Source organism: Aedes aegypti, chromosome 3, assembly GCF_002204515.2.
Source record: "Aedes aegypti strain LVP_AGWG chromosome 3, AaegL5.0 Primary Assembly, whole genome shotgun sequence".
NCBI lineage: Eukaryota > Metazoa > Arthropoda > Insecta > Diptera > Culicidae > Aedes > Aedes aegypti.
This window is the reverse complement of record NC_035109.1, coordinates 260,057,199-260,076,931: the sequence shown is the minus strand read 5'-3', so window position 1 is coordinate 260,076,931 and position 19,733 is coordinate 260,057,199. Positions and strand designations below refer to the sequence as shown.

The window sequence follows — 19,733 nt, the reverse complement described above, 5'->3', positions numbered from 1 at the left end:
CACCTGGCCAAAGGGACGAATCGTCAGAGTGTCTACGTAAAGTCTACGGACAAGCCCGCCGGGAATCAGTTCAGACAACAAATGGCGTATTTGAAACATCGGCGACTAACTTAGCACTGATAGATAGTAAGTCGAATCTGTGATCACGATTGTTGCACCCCTGGTCATAACGAACCGACTCCAACTATTCCCAGTCTTGCAAAAAATAAAAAAATAAAATATACAGGGTGATTACTATTTTCTGTCAGTAAATCCAGTGTAAATTCTGTTTTATATTGCTGTGTGCGTTTGAAATACAAATATCAAATGCGGGTTGGTGTTCCGGTGTTGCGGTAAGATTTTTAACAAAGAAGGCAAAGTCAAATATTGATTATCTTTGCTAGGTTGGCGGTGATATGGATCATGGTTGCTAAGTATCCTTTGATTACTTGGTCTTATCGCATTTGAAGCTCAGTTAGACTGGATTTGCATGTCAAACGCAAACAGCAATATATTTATAACGTTTGTCTTGGCAAAGTTCAAAATAAATCTTCCATCATTTACTATAATTTTTAGTCACATACATTGTTTCAAAGTTGTTACAACTGGCAAGCACTTATTCCACAGATATGTATTTTGAATCAAACACCGCTGAAAAGTTTTCCCGATTGAAACAGCATGTTTTCACAATCTTTAAGACTTAATAGGGAATATCAAGAGACTGAATATAGGAAATTACACTGCAGAAGACGTTTTTGTCTCAGGCACCAAGATACCGCTACTTACCTTATTAAGGGTTGCTGCATTCTTTGCCGTTTTGAAAAGTATCATAGCACGTCTAGTTTTTGAGTTATTGGCTGTTGAAAATGCAAAATTTTACTATTTCAGTTAAGTTGCATGCAAGTTTGCGAGTTTGTATGGCGATTTATTTGCTTAATTTGCCACAGAATTCAAACTTCATGTGTATAACAATGTTTATCATCAAAGTTCATAATACTTTCTATGCTCAAAAGTTATTTTTTGATGGTTTAGAAAAGTATTGTATTTTTCCAGAGAAACGAAGACTTGATACATGTTGAAAATATCGATTGATCTAAATTTCATAATACAATTTCAATCAAGTTATATCTAAAATGAAAGTTAAATTTCTATTTTGGAAAAGATTACAAAAAAGTTTGTTAAATCATACTTTAAATATTATGTAAACATCAATAAAACTAGTGTTTTATACAACTTTGGCGACCTCTAGCTAAAAATTGTGACGTGCTGAAAAGTAAAATGTGTTTTGCATAGTTACAAATCTATTTGATGGTAAATTTTCGTTTAATTCAGCACTGATCCGTAGCTGTGGGTTAAAATATGTCTTTTGGCGTTCATGAGTTGTTTTTTTAATGAATGTAGTCAAACATCACTTTATTGATAATGCCTTACGTACATAGGACACTATTAAATCTAAGTACATTCATTACACCATTCAAAAATTTTCAGCAATCCTTCAAAAACCGGGTGGACACCAGCTACGTCGTGTCGCAAGAGCGGTTGCACAAACACCGGGCGATGGCCATCATCAAGCCGCTAGCCAACTTTACCGGAGAGTACGCCTGTATGGTGCAAACGTTCGCTTCGATAGACCGAAAATCGGCCAAGCTGAAAATCATCGGTAAGCATAAGCGGCACTCATCTGCCGCCACGCATTTTACCATATCTCCCGGGCTGCCGGAAAGGTTGGAACCGTGTCCTGGTTAATCTATTTCGTCTCTAATTGATTTCACAGTTCAAGAGTCAAAGTTCGATCTCAACTACTACCTGAACGGGGACGGTTACATAACGGTCGATTGCCACGCACGAGATATTTCACCGGAGCCAGAGCTGCAGATTCGGTGAGTACCCTATGCCTCGTTTGCCCACATACCCGATAAACTTCCGACCCAAGCAATTCAAATGCCAGAAGCAGCCATCGAGGTGAACAGATCCGGTGGCACGGTGCTCCCCGGATCATTATTATGAGAATAAATCTCCATCAAATCTGAGCTCTCCGTGCATTGATCCCAAAGCCATATCTAGGAAGTCAAAAATCTAGGCTTACGAGACCAGAATATAAACTTTTAGCTGACTCATTTAGGCCTACACAATGCTCTACAATGTTTTAGAACAACCGATTTTGAGCAACTTTGTCGAAGAATCCAAATTTCTTTCTCTTATGGTTCGCGAGTTATGATTTTTTTTTAAACAAATAAGTTATGGTGGTACTGAAAAATCAGTTTTTTTATAACTTTTTATACAACAATTTCTCGGAAAAACTTTGTTCCGAGCACTTTTAGAACATTTGATTGTGCAACTTTTTGCCGAAGAAATTACTGTTCTATCTCATATGATTACAGAGCTATCGAAGATTGAGGAGTCATTCTAATATCATAAATCATGTTGAATTTATTATATTAGGATGAATCTTCAATGTTTTCAATCTATTCAAAGTTTGTACCTTTTATGACTATGTCTCAAAAAACTCTAGAAAATGTTCATGAAAAAGAATAGAATTTCAAAGTCTCGGTATTAAATACTTCATAGACTATTGATAAGATGTTCATCAATCTTAATAAGACGGGATTGGTGGTCCAATGGCTATCGCTTCTGCTTCATAAGCAGAAGATCATGGGTTCAATCCCAGGCCCGTCGCTTTCCTCGTACTTTGTAGTTGTATCACAGGTGATCTATCACAGTTTATAGCATTTGCTATAGAATCAGAGACGGGCAAAAAACGTCTCCCTACGCTTCCATTCTTCCATAATTATAGCACGCTTTTCCTTACGCCTGATACATAGGCAGTTAGTCTGCTAACCAAACCTGGTGTAGATGCAGGGGTATATCCGGTCTACTGTGGAACAGTTTTAAATGCAATATCAGTTCCTCCCTCTTTCCCTCATTGGCCTATATTCTGACGTGGCAGGCGCCATTGTTGCCTAAAAATAGAAAATCATCAGCACTTATACACTGAGGGTGTCTGTTAGTCCGAAGCAGCCATCTGGATGATTCCTTGTGTAAGTTCAGCTGATCTGACGATACTGGAGTAGAATCCACGGGCGCGAATCAAGCTCAAGCAAACTACGTCTCAAAAAGGGCGAACCTCTATTTTTTTCAATCCCTTTCAAAACTCCGCCCAGAGGTTGAAAATCACCAGAAAAATTAACTTTGAACCAAACTTTGTTAGTATATTTCTTCTGATAATCACTATAATAAAAAAAATTTGAAATACCGCTGATTTTCTTTGAATTTGTAAACTAATACTTTCAAAAAGACGCCATGTTTTTTTTTTCTTTTATTTATTATTTCGCCTATACATGCAGCTTAGTCATATAAACGACTAGTAAGCTACGACTTGAAGGAGATTTTTTCTGATAATAACGGTCTGTGGGACACCGTGTGGATGTTGCTCTGCAATGCAAATTGGAACCGACACAGTTTAACCAAGCGGAAGCCAGGACCTGTTTTGGAAAATGAGCGCAGAAAATTTGATGTCGTGATCCATTACAGGGAAGGACACCATGCTTCCCATGCTCCAAAGAAGCGGGAACGGCCAAGCGGGACAGGCTATCATCCGGGGCGCGCTATTGGTGGAGGACCCACCGTTGCGTTCCGGTTGACATTGATGGATAGGCTTTTGCTTATCTCCGCTGATGGCCTGGAAAATGTAATTTTTTAAATTTATTTTTTCACGCGAAACAAGGTCCGCCGCCCACACAGTGAAGCCTCCCAATTCGATACCGAAGAGCTGATGCATGTTATTGTAATTTCATGCCAGCAATAATAATCATGCTAAGTGAACGGAAAACTGATACCGGTCTTGTTAGTTGCGTTTTGGAAGCTTTAGCAACACTGAAAGTTTAACAAACCTGGTAAATTGCAATATTTTCCAGCAGAAAATAAATTTTATTATAAATATACTATTGTTGTCAAATCAATGAAATTATGTATATTAATATTTTAATGATTTCAATGTTCATGTATTGACACGAAGATTCTACAGTTTCAAAGAAATCAAAATTGATCTATTTGAAACTGGTTTCACGGAAGTCGGACAAAAAAATATTCGAGCACGAATCTGGTTCAATTGTCTAATTTAGTTCTCACATGACAATCTATAAAAACAAGTTTAAGGCTTCAACAATATGAAATAGCATGTTCTCGGTCAAGAGTTCTAACTTTTACTCTAGAATCTGTTTTTGGAGATAAATACAAAAAAAAAGAAATATGGAGCACTTTAAAAAAAAAAAAAAACAAGATATAATCTAAATTATTACTTGGGTAGCGCCAGACTTCTTCAGACTCTTCTACGCCAGATAGTTCTTGATCTGCTGAACAGCTTAACCGAAGATACCAACCTTCTAGCTCACTTGGATGTTGAGGTATCCGTTTGAGTCCAATTTTGGAACCCTCGTGCGCGCTCAGGAAGGATGTCTCTCCCAAGGATTATTAAGACCAACCAATAACATTTACTTCAAAATTTATTTCAAATCAATTGATGTACTAGTGTCAGCACTATGGGCGTTTAAAAATAAGAGGTTTGTATCGGGCTGTTAAGGGTTAAGTACGCGGTAGAGTCACTCGAGCTCGATGTCTAAGAATGGTCCTAAGAACAAACCATTCAAAAAGGTTTGCAAAAACTGGTTTAGCATAGAGTCAATTGGCATGCAAGTGATTGAACATAAACTTATTGGGCATAATACCCGTTTGGCAAAATGAGTAGGAAACCAGGGGCTTACAAAGGTGACATATTGAATTTCAATTATGATTTCAGGCATGTTTCGAGAGGAATTCATACAAAAAGATAATGATATTCCTTATCTAACGTTACCTGATTTTCCTGTTAATTCAGGAAGCCACTCATGAAGTAGTTATAGAAATCCAGGAAAATGTAGCATTTTTATATAACAACAGAGTGCGGCTATTGAGTGCGCTTCGGACGTCCAAACAAGCGGTTCAAATTATATCACCGCAGAAATGATTTTATTTGGTTTGGCAGTGATTAAAAGAATGGAAGACAGGACGCCAAAATATATTGCAACATAGTGATACGAAATAACATTAAAATTGTGTTAAGAATCATCGGAGTAACTGCAGTAATCGATATATCTTTTCGGTAGTAACTTGATCAGATCAATGTTATCGATTGTTGCCCTCATATCATTGAGAAACAACAAAAAATGGCTAAAAATATAGCTCCAAAGAATATCCCATGTATTAAATGAAATTTTCAAATCAACAGTTGTTATACGTATAATTATGGTCACATCATATTCCGAAAGAACATTCCATGTTTAAAAGAAGGGTAAATTTGTAAAATATTCAGTGCAAAAATTTATTCTAATAGCGCAACTCAAAAAAAAAAAAAAAAAAAAAAAATATATATATATATATATATATATATATATATATATATATATATATATATATATATATATATATATATATATATATATATATATATATATGTGTGAAAGAAGGTCAATTTCAGGATAAATAATGAAATACTGTTGTCAATTACTTTCATAATATGATTTAGTTTATTCAAGAGCATATGGTCGGCGTTAAGTCAAAGGGGACCAAGTAGAAAACATGGGAAAATTGGATTATTCTCTCATAAGATGCGAAATTACCTTACCTATACCAAAAAAAATCGATAAAAGTGTGCAGTCAGAGTGGACCAAGTGCTTATTACCATAATAGTGAAAATGATTAGCGCGCTGAGGAATGTGAGAAAATGAAAAACATTTCAAGAAATTTGTCATATTTTTCAACACCTAATGATTCCTCTACATATCCATCAATCGAAATTTATAAATATTACTTTATTCGATGCATTTGATTTTTATTTTTGACCATTTACCATATTTGGATGGGTGGTCAGAGATTGCAACAATTTCTGTGCAGACAGAGCGGACCAAGTGTTGAAAAGCAATAAACAGATTAATTATTGCATTTTTAAGTCAATTTCAGAGTCCGATAGAAGTTTATGGTAGTTCTATGGTGTATGTATGGAATGCCCTAGAACCCGCTTATTGGAGCAGTATATTTTGTTCGGTACTCAAGATTTTCACTTGGTCCACTCTGACTGAAAACATATTTGAATATTTCTAGTCTTTAATGCACTGACCCTGCAAAATATTAATTTTCAAGTTATCGTAATGCCACTGATTTTGGTATTGGTCTTTAGTTCAGTCAGAGTGGACGAAGTTCTTCTTCTTCTTTCTGGCATTACGTCCCCACTGGGACAGAGCCTACTTCTCAGCAGGTACGAAGATACTCTATGCCCTGGGAAGTCGAGAAAATTTCCAACCCGAAAAGATCCTCGATCGGTGGGATTTGAACCCACGACCCTCAGCTTGGTCTTGCTGAATAGCTGCGCGTTTATCGCTACGGCTATCTGGACCAAGTACACAAAGTCTATTTAAAAATCGTTCTATCACAGGTTTGGATTACGATTTTCCATGATTATTACTTCACATTATATTGTTTGGAAGCAACACAAAGATGTGTAGAAATATTGAACCAAAATTTAAACAAGTTGGAAAATTACAGAGCGTTAGACTTTAAACCTATTTTTCTCAAAACATGAAAAATGTCACTTGGTCCACTCTGACTTAACGCCGACCATATGATCATGAATAAAGTGTCATTAAGAAGAAGAATTAAGAAATCCTTAGTTTCAGACTTATTATGTCTAACGACTATCATGCCAAACGACTATTATGCCAAACGACTTCGTGCCAAACGGCTTTATGCCAAATGACCTACCACCGTCAGGGCTATCTACTTAAACTTAATTATGTAACTTGTCAATCCTCGCTACTAATAGAACCCTCTTCCTGTGATAATCATAGTGTTGCAGAGATATACTCGGTTTGCAATAATAATGTATATTACAAACATTCCTTTCTTTACCTAACTACTGCAATATGAACACACAACAAACATGTCTGTTTTTGGATTAACAAAGACGCCTTGATACATTGATTACTATTGTAGTTAGTTCAAATACTTCTTATGGACCCTTGTAAGCTTAACAGATGGAAGTCTCCTTGGCAACATTTCTACAATGATGTGGACTTTTAATATTTTAAATATTTCAGGGGTTGTTTTGATTTTAAGCGTTTGAAAAAATCATCCTGTACCCTTTAAGAAGCTACCTTGCAAGAGAAATTTGCCTGCTATGCATGATCAACTAAACAAATAACACTTTGACATAAAAAATTATACAAGAAATGCATTTGCATAGATTTGATGATAGAGCAACTTTCCTTAGCGAGGCGCATAAACTAACATTCATAGTCCTACATCGAATTCGGACGATATGTTCGTTGATTGCTATGAATTACGTGCAAATTCGTAAACACACAAAAAAAAATCCAGCTTAAAAGTAAACACTGTATCTATCAGGTGCATTTCATTGCTCTTTTAATAGTCTCAAAGAGAAAGTTAAAATAAAATTACCGTAAATGGTCGATGCTAAAATTGCTTTCATTGTTAGGCATCATTCTCATTTGAGTTTAAGAGGTTGTTTATGGCCCATTCGCCTGACTTCATTATAGCAAACGAGGGACACAAGCCTTATCCCTGCCCTTCGTCACCGACTGTGACATCGACCGAGGCCTTGTCCGTTGACAGTTGAAACGAGGAAATTGAAACTGTTTTCCACCCCCACTCGCAACCCCATCGACTCACCTCTCGGCCGTTTCGGTACATTTTCAGTGAAAGGTCATAAAATTGATAGTGATAGAATCCAATAAATCCTAATATTTTCATCACATTTCCTCTCTGTCCGTCCAGACACAAAAGCTCAGCAACAGAGACAGATATCTACTCCTCCTCCTTCTTCTTAGGATAATGGGGAAAGCCTACAAGGCACACATGGTTGCTGTTGTTGCTGCCATTTGAAAGGACAGCTCCATAACGAGCCCCGAACCCACATCAAGAAAGGAAAATGCTGTGTGATGATAATTTATTTCCATAGCCCGTGAACTCTTCGGACAGGGCAAACCAATGAGATCTGGCCCAAATCAGACTTCTTTGGATGTGGCAGCCTGTTGGCGTAAGCAGTGTGCGATAAGAGGGCAGACAATTTATCTTAAGAAAAACACTGCCAATTTTGGTGTTATGAAATTTGAAGAGAAAGGTTTTCAAATTAACCGTATCAGAAAATGTGTCATCCAGTGAAGTGTAGATGAATCCAAACGCTGACTGATTTTTATCAAATTCCCGAAAGCTTATATCCATCTTTTAACGTAACGAAATACATTAAAAAAACAAGTTCTTCTTCTTCTTCTTGGCATTATGTCCTCACTGGGACAAAGCCTTCTTCTTCTTTCTGGCGTTACGTCCCCACTGGGACAGAGCTTGCTTCTCAGCTTAGTGTTCTAATGAGCACTTTCACAGTTATTAACTGAGAGCTTACTATGCCAATGACCATTTTTGCATGCGTATATCGTGTGACAGGTACGAAGATACTTGATGCCCTGGGAAGTCGAGAAAATTTCCAACCCGAAAAGATCCTCGACCGGTGGGATTTGAACCCACGACTCTCAGCTTGGTCTTGCTGAATAGCTGCGCGTTTACCGCTACGGCTATCTAGGCCCCTTCTTAGCTTAGTGTTCAAAGAGCACTTGCACAGTTATTAACTGACAGCTTTATTTGCCAAAGTTGTCATTTACGCATGCGTATATCCTGTGGCAGGTACGATGATACTTAATGCCCAGGGAAGTCAAGGAAATTTACATTACAAAAATATTCTGGATCGACCGGGAACCGAACCCAGACACCTTCAGCATGGCTTTGCTTTGTAGCCGTGAACTCTAACCACTCGGCTACGGAACTATAAATCTACCATCTAAAATATTATGAAAATTCTAAAATTTCAGTATTAAGCTTAGAGACCAATCAATTCACCAGTCTTTGCACTAGCCACTCACAATAAATTTACAACTGGCTGTTTAGTAGAGACAAAGGAAATTCGCTATTTTGTTAGAACCACAAATTTTACCCTAACGCACAAATTAGGTGAAGCAAATTCAGCGATATACTGCGATATCTGTTTGATATGAGGAATTTATATGAAAATCTTTAAAAACAAATAAATTTCGTTACAAAAAATGTTAAAATCGAGGTTCAACTATTATTTACAAGAAACCAAGCTGGTATTCCTGTTCAGTTTCTTTTTTATAAACATTCAGATATAAACCTCATTATGCACAGGGAACCAACATTAGAAGCTTGGAAGTTTAATACCATATTCAACGTATAATTCAAGGAGTCCATGTTATGTCAATAACGATGCCGGTCATGTCCTAACGGTCATCGGGATTTCCCAAAAAATTCCCTCAGGGATTACCCCAGGGATTCCTCCAAAAAATTCCTCTAGAAATTCCCTTAAGAATACCTTCAGGGATTCCTTCTAGAATCCCTCCAGGGATTTTCCCATAAATTCCTCCAAGGATTCCCCTTAGAATTACTCCAGGGATCCCTCTGGCAGTAATTCCTCTAGGGATTCTTCCAGGAATTCATCTAAGGACTTCCCCATGAATTCTTCCAAGGATTCCCCAAGGAATTCCTCCAGGGATTTCTCCATGAATTCCTCCAGTGATTCCTTCTGGAATTCCTCCAGGGATTCCCTATGGAAATCCTCCAGGGATTCTCCCTGGAATTCCTCGAAAGATTTACCCTTTGAATCCTCCAGGGATTCCCCCTAAAAATCCTCCAGAGAATAAATTCCTCCTGGGGTTCACCCTACAATTCTTCCAGGGAATCTCACTGGAATTCTTCCAGGGGTCTCCCTAGTTATTCCTCTAGCAATTCTTCCAGGAATTTTCCCGGGGAATTTATTCAGGGATTCCTTCAGGAATTCTTCCAGGGATTCCTAAAAGAATTCCTATAAAGATTACCCACGAAATTCCTCCAGGGATTCCCACTGGAATTCCTCCAGGGATTCCTCCATGAATTCCTCTAGGGATTTCCTCTGGAATTTCTCCAGGAATTCTCCCTGGAATTCCTGCAGGGACTCCCCCTTTAATTCTTTCAGGGGTTCCCCTTGTTATTCCTTTAGGGATTCCCCCAGCAATTTCTCCAGGGATTCCTCGAGGAATTTCTTCAGGGATTCCCTCAGGAATTCCTCCAGGGATCCCCCCTAGAATTTTTCCAGAGATTTCCCTAATAATTCCTCTAGGGATTCTCCCAGGAATTCCTCTAAGGACTTCTCTAGGAATTCCCCCAAGGATTCTCAGGAATCTCCCTGGAATTCTTCCAGGGGTTTCCCTAGTTATTCCTTTCCCCTCCATTGGTCCATCGATTGGTTCTCGCCGAAAACCAATCGATGAACCAATGGAGAATCAAGTTCGCGGCGATTGAACGATAGAAACCATTAGTTATTCCTTTAGTTATTCTACCAGGAATTTTTACAGGGATTCCCCGGGGAATTTATTCCGGGATACCCTCAGGAATTCTTCCAGGGATTCCTCCAGAAATTCCTATAATGATTACCCAAGGGATTCCTCCAGGGATTCCCCCAGGAATTTCTCCAAACATTCCCAAAGGAATTCATCCAGGGATTCCTACATGAATTCTTCCAGGGATTCCCCATAGAATTCCTCCAGGGATTCTCCCTGGTATTCCTCCAAGGATTCACCCTTGGAATCCTCCAGGGATTCCCCCTAGAATTCCTCCAAGGAATCCCCCCTAGAATTCCTCAAGAGATTTCCCTAGTAATTCCTCCAGGAATTCGTCCAAGGTTTCCCCATAGAATTCCTCCAGGGATTCCTCCATGAATTCCTCCAGGGATTCCTCCAGGGATTCCCCCAGGAATTTCTCCAGGGATTCCTCCATGAATTCCTCTAGGGATTTCCTCTGGAATTCCTCCAGGAATTCTCCCTGGAATTCCTGGAGGGATTCCCCCTTAAATTCTTCCAGGGATTCCCCTAGTTATTCCTCTAGAAGATCCTCCAGCAATTTCTACAGCGATTTTCCGAAGAATTTCTTCAGGGATCCCACAGAAATTCTTCCAAGGATTCCTCCTGGAATATCTAAAAGGATTCCCCAAGGAATTCCTCCAGGCATTCCCAAATGAATTCCTCTAGGGATTCCCGCAGGAATTCTTCCAGGGATTAACACCACGAATCCTCCAGGGATTCCCCCTAGAATTCCTCCAGAGAATCCCTCAGGAATTCATCCAGGGGTTCACTTTAGAATTTATCCAGGGATTCCCCCTAGAATTCTTTGATAGATTCCTCTAGTAATTCCTATAGGGATTCTCCCAGGAATTCCTCTAAGGAATTCCCAGGAATCACTCCAAGGATTTCCCAAGGAATTACTGAAGGGATTCCCCATAGAATTCCTCCACGGATTCCCTCAGGAATTCCTCCAGGGATTACCACATGAATTCCTTCGGGGATTACCTCAGTTATTTCTCCTGGGATTCCCCAGGAATTCTTTCAGGGATTTTCACAGGTATTCCTCCAGAGATTCCCCTATGAGTTCCTCCAGGTATTAACTCTGGAATTCTTCCATATCTAGAAATTCCTTCAGTATTTTCTCCTGGAATGCCTCTAGCGATTTCTCCAGAAAAAATTAAAAAGTAATCCCTGAAGCAGTTTGAAGGGATTCTCCACGAACTCTTCCATGAATTATCCTAGGGATTACTACAGAAACTCTACACATGGATTGCTCTAGAGTGTTTTCCATAGATTTCTACAGAAATTTCTCCTGAGATTCCTTCAAAGATTACTCCAGATTATTTTTTTGGGGGTTAAACTGGGATTCTTCAATAATTTATGTACAAGAATCCTACAGGGATACCTAACTAAATTCTGTTAGGAGTTTCCCTGTTAAAGACATTTTACGGAGGAATTCCTGGAAGAGTATCTAGAGAATTCATCGAAGAAATCTCTGTAAAGATATCCCTGGAGGAATATCACGAGAAATCCTTTAAGGAAACTGTGAAGAAATTCTTTGTTGAATCCATAGAGTTATCCCAGGTGGAACCTGTAGTCGAATTTCTGTATGAATCCCCGTACGGAGTAAACTTCAGAAGAATAAATAGACATATCTAATGGAATTCCTCATGAAATTTTTGGAGTAATCACTGTAGACATCTTTGGAAAAATCCTTATAGGCATTGTCTTGGTGAAACCCCTATAGACATTCCTGAAAAAATCTGAGGTCATTTGGAACCCTTTTGCACCGATTCTGCGAGACCTTATCATACCAAACTAAGATTTTTAGCTATATTCATAAAATATTGGACACCAACTTTTGTAATTGATTGAAAAACGACTACGAAATCGATAGGTAAAGTCCGGATAAATAGGACACAACACTTTTATTATATTTTGTTCAGCCATTCCAAATTTTCCAAAAGGTCACTTAATTTCAGTACAAAAGTAACGAACTAAATATTGGGGCGCTATTAACGTATGTTTCAGGTCATGTCGACCTGAGCACCATAGGAATGCCATTGAAATACTGCTAAATTTGAACAATCGAAGAAGATTTGTGCTATACGTTGATATCTTTATGTACAATTATGGGACCACGACAAAATGCTGATTAGAAGTTTGATTTTAGGGTCGTGATGCATGAAAATACGAATGGTTTTGCTCTCCTCCAAGTGAAAACAACCAACTCAGTGTGAATTTATGCTTGGGAGTGAAAGATTTATAGCCCGGACCCATTCCAGTAACGCCAATGTGGAAACCTTACTGCATTCCGTAGCTGTCAACCCTCCCGAATAGGAGCCGACAGAAAATCGATCTAGATAATTGGAACTTCTTCCGCTTGAGGTTAATGTGTTGTTTTTCCTTCACATCGCCATTCGTCCGGCAGGCATCACTGAACTGCTTCTTGCGAAGTGTTCGAAATAACAAATAGAAAAGATGGCAGAAAAACAAACTGATCACAGCATTTCCGCCACCGTAGACCGGGGTCAATTGGATAACCCACTGGGGCGCATTCGATCACGGCGAAAATAAAAAGCATTCATCAAATCAAATTCTGGCATTGGAATTGCTTAGAGAATTGTTCTATTAGCGATGTTTGGCATTAAAGCCACTAATAACAAAATTTTATATTAATTGCGAATCGATTTACGCAAGTCAGTGTACCGTTTTGTCTCAAATTCCGAACAGACTCATATTCCGAACACTCGGTTTTTGTATGGCGGTTTGATTGACATGTTTCGCTGAAATATGTCACCACATTAGAAGGAAACTGCAGTCATTTGCAATTCAATTTAAACGTCTTCCAATATATTTTATATCTCGGAGGTAGTGTTGATTCTCTAGTACGAGATCAGTTGAACTAGCACAGATAAATTTATTTGCAAAATTATTCCCTTGAATACGATTTATTCATGCTGTTCGGAATTTGAGTCAAGGTGTTCGGAATATGAGACAAAATGAACACCGTGTTCGGCATTTGAATCAAAATGTGGTTTTAAACTTTTACGTAAAAACAATACTAAACATGTTTAAATAAATATTTGTAACGGCACACCCAACAGCTAACAGTTAGACTTTGCGAAGAAATTGAAATTTACACAAATATCAGCTAATTTATGCTTTTCAGATGCATTTGAAGTCACTGTTGACCTTAAGTGTTCGGAATATGAGTCAAAACGGTAAATCAAAACCACTGAACTTATTTTTGTAATCATAGAGCAATGCAAACATAGTTTTTCAAGCATAAGACCGTTCATATTCATAAACTGTGATTTTTAGTTTCCAAGGATGATTTCCTACATATAGGCGTATTATGCTGATTTCCAAAATTCAGCTTTGCAATACAATTGCCAATTACACGAGTTCTAAGAGTTGTAAAAATTTACATAATATACTGATCCAGGGGATCCAAATTTGTTGAATAAGGATTTGTTTTATTTTGAAACCTGTTTTGTTACAAGATGGGTTTTATGAAATATAATTTATTATTAAAAAAAAATTACGTACATTTATAGAGACCAACGGAGAACTGATTTTGCCAAAATTAAATTAACAACATCTTAATTCTTAAGGACAACAAATCAAAAAATTGTGAGATAAAGATCAATTTCCCCCCGATTTACGGTACTGACTTTTCTTTTCTCTTCTTTTTTTTCTCCCATCCATCGCACGCTTCCGGAACCGGAATGTGACGCATCTGGCTGCTTCGACCGCCGCCGACAGAATCAACGATAAAATATTCGAAACGCCAAAGCCGAGGTCCGTGCTGGGTGAGAATAATTTGTACAACGTGTCCATCAGCGGCAGCATACCGAAGGAGGAGCTCGAAAGCCCCACCACGATCGAGTGTTACCTCACGGTACCGGAGACGAACTACACCAAGAAGCGCTCCACGATTTATTACGGTAAGTGCCAGACATCACGGAAAGCTTGTTATTGTAAACGATTTTTTTCGCCACCGCGGCCGCCTTTTTGCTTGTTTCTTTATGTTGTTGCTGGCGTCTTAGAATACTGTTGCGTGGGTATGTGACTTATGCTGTTCTTGTTCGGTTGTATGATAGAGTGTTTTTGGGATTGTTTATCTTTGTTTATTTTTCACATTGTTTCACTTACTCTAGCTGACGCACTGTTCCGAAACAAAATCTTGTTAAAATTTTCTGTCTACTTACATTATTCACGCTTTTGGAAGTTTACCATTATTTGCTATTGCAACTCATAGAAAACAAAATCCTATATTCTCTCATACACCACGACATTACCAAACGTGTTTCCGACACCAACACCGTGTAGTTTTTCTGGTACATGACTTTATGTTCTGGTGCATTTTATTTTCATCACAATTCAACCTATCATTTTTTGATTCAATAGTTTTCACGCAATTTTTTCAATAGTCAAAATGGAGATATTTGAAAAAAAAAATCGGTGAGAAACAGCGGAGATAACAACTATGCAGTTCGAAAAGTTGACCATTTTGTATGAGAAATATGTCCGATACTGTATATAACATTGTTTGACATTTTTTCACGATTTACCGTTTTGACTCATATTCGGAACACTTTAGGCCAACAGTGACAGTATTTGTGAAAATTTTTATTTTTTCGCAAAGCCTAACTGTTAGCTGTGTGGTGTGCTGAATTTTTTTTTATTTAAAACTTGTTTAGTATTGTTTTTTATGTAAAAGTATGGAACAACATTTTGATTCAAATGCCGAACACTGTGTTCATTCTGTCTCATATTCCGAACACCTTGATTCAAATTACGAATATCACGAATAAGTGGTATTCAAATGAATAAATTCACAAATAAATTTAACAGAGCTAGTTTTACTGACTTCGAACTAGATAATCATCACTACTCCCAAGCTAAAACATACATTTGAAGACGTTAAAACTGAATTGCAATTGACTGCCATTTCCTTATTATTTAATGACATATTTCAGTGAAACATTTCAACCATACAAAAACTGAGTGTTCGGAATATGAGTCTGTTCGGAATTTGAGACAAAACGGTAAATCAATTTTATTGGAAATCAGTGAATCAAATTGTCATCTAAACAGACGAAAAACAGACAGCAAAGCAAGCGCGCTCACAACCGTTTGTCTCAACTTTTGCGGATTATGATACAATAAAAAGAAAATTGTCATGACAATCACAGGAGGCAACATTGTCGCAACCTTTTCAACTCGTAATTAATCATTTATTTTAAACATAAAATCGAATTAGTTTTTTGGATGCTGTTTGACAATGTGGAAATGTTAATCAACACGGAGAAAGTTCTCGAAAACTACAATGCAAAGCCTAGACAATCGCTGGGCACGCGGTGAGCGATCATTGTCATATTCTGTTGCAGTGGTGATAAACTGTAGTTGCGGATAAGAACTGCAAGAAGAATGGGAGAGGACAATGTCCTTGTTGCTGCTTGTGGGTTGATAACACTAGTTTACAACATTTCTGAACTTAGTAAGCTGAGCTCCATTATCAATGTAAAATCGTACGCTGAATCCAAAAAAAATTTCAAAAAAATTCACAGTAGAACCGTTTTTGAGATACGCTCAATATTTGATTTTTTTGGTTTTTCAAAAAAGTACATTTGCTAAAATTGATGTATCTCCGGATTTAGAGCACCACATCTAAACTTTTTTTTAGCAAAATAAAGCTAATTAAATGTGCTTTCTACCGTCTGAACATCACTTTGTTGTGCAAATTACGGTTTTCTAGATATTTATGGCATAATCAAATTTTTTCGATATTTTTGAGTAAAATTTAACCAAATTTTCAACTTTTAGCTAAGTTTTAAGCACGATGCTGATGTTTTAAAATTCGTTTATCATGTTGAACTCAAGGTATGTAAAAAACCAAAAGAAAAAAGTACCTAATGACTGAAATCGGTTGAAAATTGAAGATGTTATGGCATTTTTTGTAGAACACTTGAATTTTGAAGTTTTTACGATTTTCAAGCGATCTCAACAACATGAAGAAAATTTAATGCATTTTCATTTAGATTTGCTTAAACTTTCAACAGTTAATAAGTCTTAAGCCCTCAGTACACTCTTTGCCAAGTGTGCAAATATTTCCGCACGCATAAACTAACACTTCAATATCCACTTGACACTTCAGATGTTTTGTCATTGTTGAGACCGATGCTTGCATGTTGGTTTATGCGTGTGGAAAAATTTGCACACTTGACAAACAGTGTACTGAGGGCTTTAGTTAAGATTTAATGTTGTGTTATCAATCCATAATTTTAGATCACGACTAATCTGTAAAAAGGGCGTGTGTATTAACAGAGCTTCTACTTCACTCAGAACATAAGTTTTATCTCTACTTATTATCTCTACAACAATCAGTTCATTTCATATATTTCAAAGCTTCCTTAAATTAAGCTATAAACTCACATGTAAAATATATATGTTTAAAAATGGTTGTTTGAATCACTCCGTCTGTTATGCTTGCAATTTGTTTCTCGAAAGAGAAACCAACAATAATCGCCCATCATCGCTTCATCCCAAAATCCTTGATAACGACGTTCCATTATTTTCATTTGCTGATGAAAACGTTCCCCGTGCTCATCGCTTTCGTCGCCGAGGTTTTCAGGGAAAAAGTTCAAATGCGAGTGTAGGAAATGTATCTTCAGAGACATATTCACACCTGTTAAAATAAAATGTAAAATTTTACAGCTGAAAGTAAATAAAACAAAACTTTAAAATTTACCCATTCTCTTGTAGTTTTTGAGTAAATCGGCTACAATTTCTTCATAGTCTGGGCTCCTGGTGTTCCCCAAATACTCCACAACTACACGCTGGAACGATTTCCATGCCTCGGCTTCATGATTGTTCAATACGGTGTAGAAATCTTCATCGTTTAACATTTTTTTAATTTGAGGACCAACGAACACACCTTCCTTAATCTTGGCATCCGACAAGTTTGGAAAAATGGATTTCAGGTATCCGAAAGCTGGTCCTTCCTTGTTAAGCGCCTTTACAAAATTCTTGAACAACCCAAGCTTTATGTGCAGTGGTGGGAGTATTATCTGTTCCTTCGCTACGAGAGGATGGCACCTTACATTCTCTTGACCAATTGTAAAAGACTTTCGTTCGGGCCAATTTTCCCGAACGTAATGTTGTTTACGTGCTCGGCTATCCCATTTGCAAAGAAAACACATGAACTTAGTATATCCCTGTTGCAAGCCAGTCAACATTGCAACAACTTTGAGATCTGAGCATATTTTCCAATTATGTTGGTTGTAGCATATCAGGTCAAGTATAAAAGCCATCGATTCGTATGATTCCTTCATGTTCACGGCATAAACTAGCGGAATCGAAGGCTTATTGTTCCCTTGATGCAGCAGAACAGCTTTTAAACTTAATTTACTACTGTCGATAAACAAACGCCATTCAGAAGGATCATATGGTTCACCGAATTCTTCAAACAAGCCTCTTATGTCATGGCAAAAGCAAGCACTGTTTTTTTTTGGAAAAATATTTTCCAAATTTTTCATGACGCTTTCTGTAGGAAGTAACTTTTGTATCAGCAGAAAGAAAGTTTCGTTCCATCAAGCGCGATGCCAACAATTCTGATTTTTCTTTTGATAAGTCCAAGTCCCTTATCAAGTCATTGAGTTCCGCTTGTGTAAACAGCATCGGCTTTCTTTCATATTCCACGTCGCTTTCATCAAAGGGTGGTTCGTCACTGTCATCCACTGAAGGCTCTCGTTTTCGCTTTGGACAAACAGGATAAGGAGATGAATCTTCATGTGGAATCGGTTTTGTCATTGATTGAACTTGTGGATATTCAACTGCTTTGTGACGTCCGTGTTGCATGACTTTGGTTAAGCAGAAATAACAATCCGCTGCATGACAAAATGGTTGGCGCCCCACACATTGTTTCACTATGTTCAACAAACAGTACTACCTGTCAACAATGTTTTCCCTGCGACGAAAGTGCTGCCAAAATCATTTTGTCATAACAAAGTTATAACGTTCAAACGCCAAACAGACAAGCAGCATAAACTTATCATTAAACTTGAAACCACATCAAAAATAGTTATAACCACATCAAAACAGTTAAAGGACCAAACATTTCAGGAATCAGTCAGGAATTTATATTTCTTGTATCACATTAATCGCCATGATCATTCAGCCGTTGAGCCAGCAACACTGAAGAAAGCTTGACATCGCAGTAGCCTGAACTTTCGTATGCCATAATTGAACACGGATGGCTTCGGAAATTTTTCTTTTAAGTTGCATACAGTATGTAGCCAAGGCGGATACATCTTTCACGTTCTCAAATGAGCCCATGGCCTTATTTTATACACGTATTCATTGTAGTTTGTTTGCTGGATTTAATATTGAATCATAAAAAGTTCATCATCATCATTATTAGCTTGAAATATATCAAGACTCCATGTTAGTAAAACTGGCCTTTTTTAATATATACGCAAACACATGAATTCTGCTTTTACATACGCCCTTTTCATTAATTAGTCGTGATCCAAAATTAATAATTGATAAAACGGTTAACAAAGCATGGAATCTGTACTAAGAGTCATTCAAAGTGAAAGGATTTAGTGAAATTTATATGGATTTCGTCTTGTTGTTTTAAAAGGTCAAAACTTCAAAATTCAAGTGTTCTACAAAAAATGCCATAACATCTTCAATTTTCAACCGATTTCAGTCATTAGGTACTTTTTTCTTTTGGTTTTTTACATACCTTGAGTTCAACATGATAAACGAATTTTAAAACATCAGCATCGTGCTTAAAACTTAGCTAAAAGTTGAAAATTTGGTTAAATTTTACTCAAAAATATCGAAAAAATTTGATTATGCCATAAATATCTAGAAAACCGTAATTTGCACAACAAAGTGATGTTCAGACGGTAGAAAGCACATTTAATTAGCTTTATTTTGCGAAAAAAAAAGGTTAAATTTGGTGCTCTAAATCCGGAGATACATCAATTTTAGCAAATGTACTTTTTTGAAAAACCAAAAAAATCAAATATTGAGCGTATCTCAAAAACGGTTCTACTGTGAATTTTTTTGACATTTGTTTTGGATTCAACGTACGATTTTACATTGAAAATGAAGCTCAGCTATTAAAGTTCATGACTTTCATTTTTATTTGTAAACTAGTGTAATTAATTCACTGCAATAAATTAATCGCTTGTCGACCACGAAGTCTGAAACGATCTTCTAAACATCCCATAATGCACTAAATCTTCCATTTGCTTACATGTATCACACGATTTGTATGCATTTAGAGATACAAAATATTCGCAC

The 19,733-nt window shown here is 37.3% G+C and overlaps 1 protein-coding gene across 7 annotated transcripts in view; it reads left to right on the top strand.

Annotated features, from left to right (window-relative positions):
• LOC5571100 overlaps positions 1-19,733 on the top strand; it is a 399,425-nt gene that overhangs the window by 324,125 nt on the left and 55,567 nt on the right. For all 7 annotated transcript variants that reach the window (XM_021855273.1, XM_021855271.1, XM_021855274.1 and 4 more), the window contains 3 exons: positions 1,468-1,639; positions 1,754-1,859; positions 14,181-14,362. In XM_021855273.1, the coding sequence (XP_021710965.1) occupies positions 1,468-1,639; positions 1,754-1,859; positions 14,181-14,362 (460 nt within the window). The remainder of the gene's footprint in view (positions 1-1,467; positions 1,640-1,753; positions 1,860-14,180; positions 14,363-19,733) is intronic.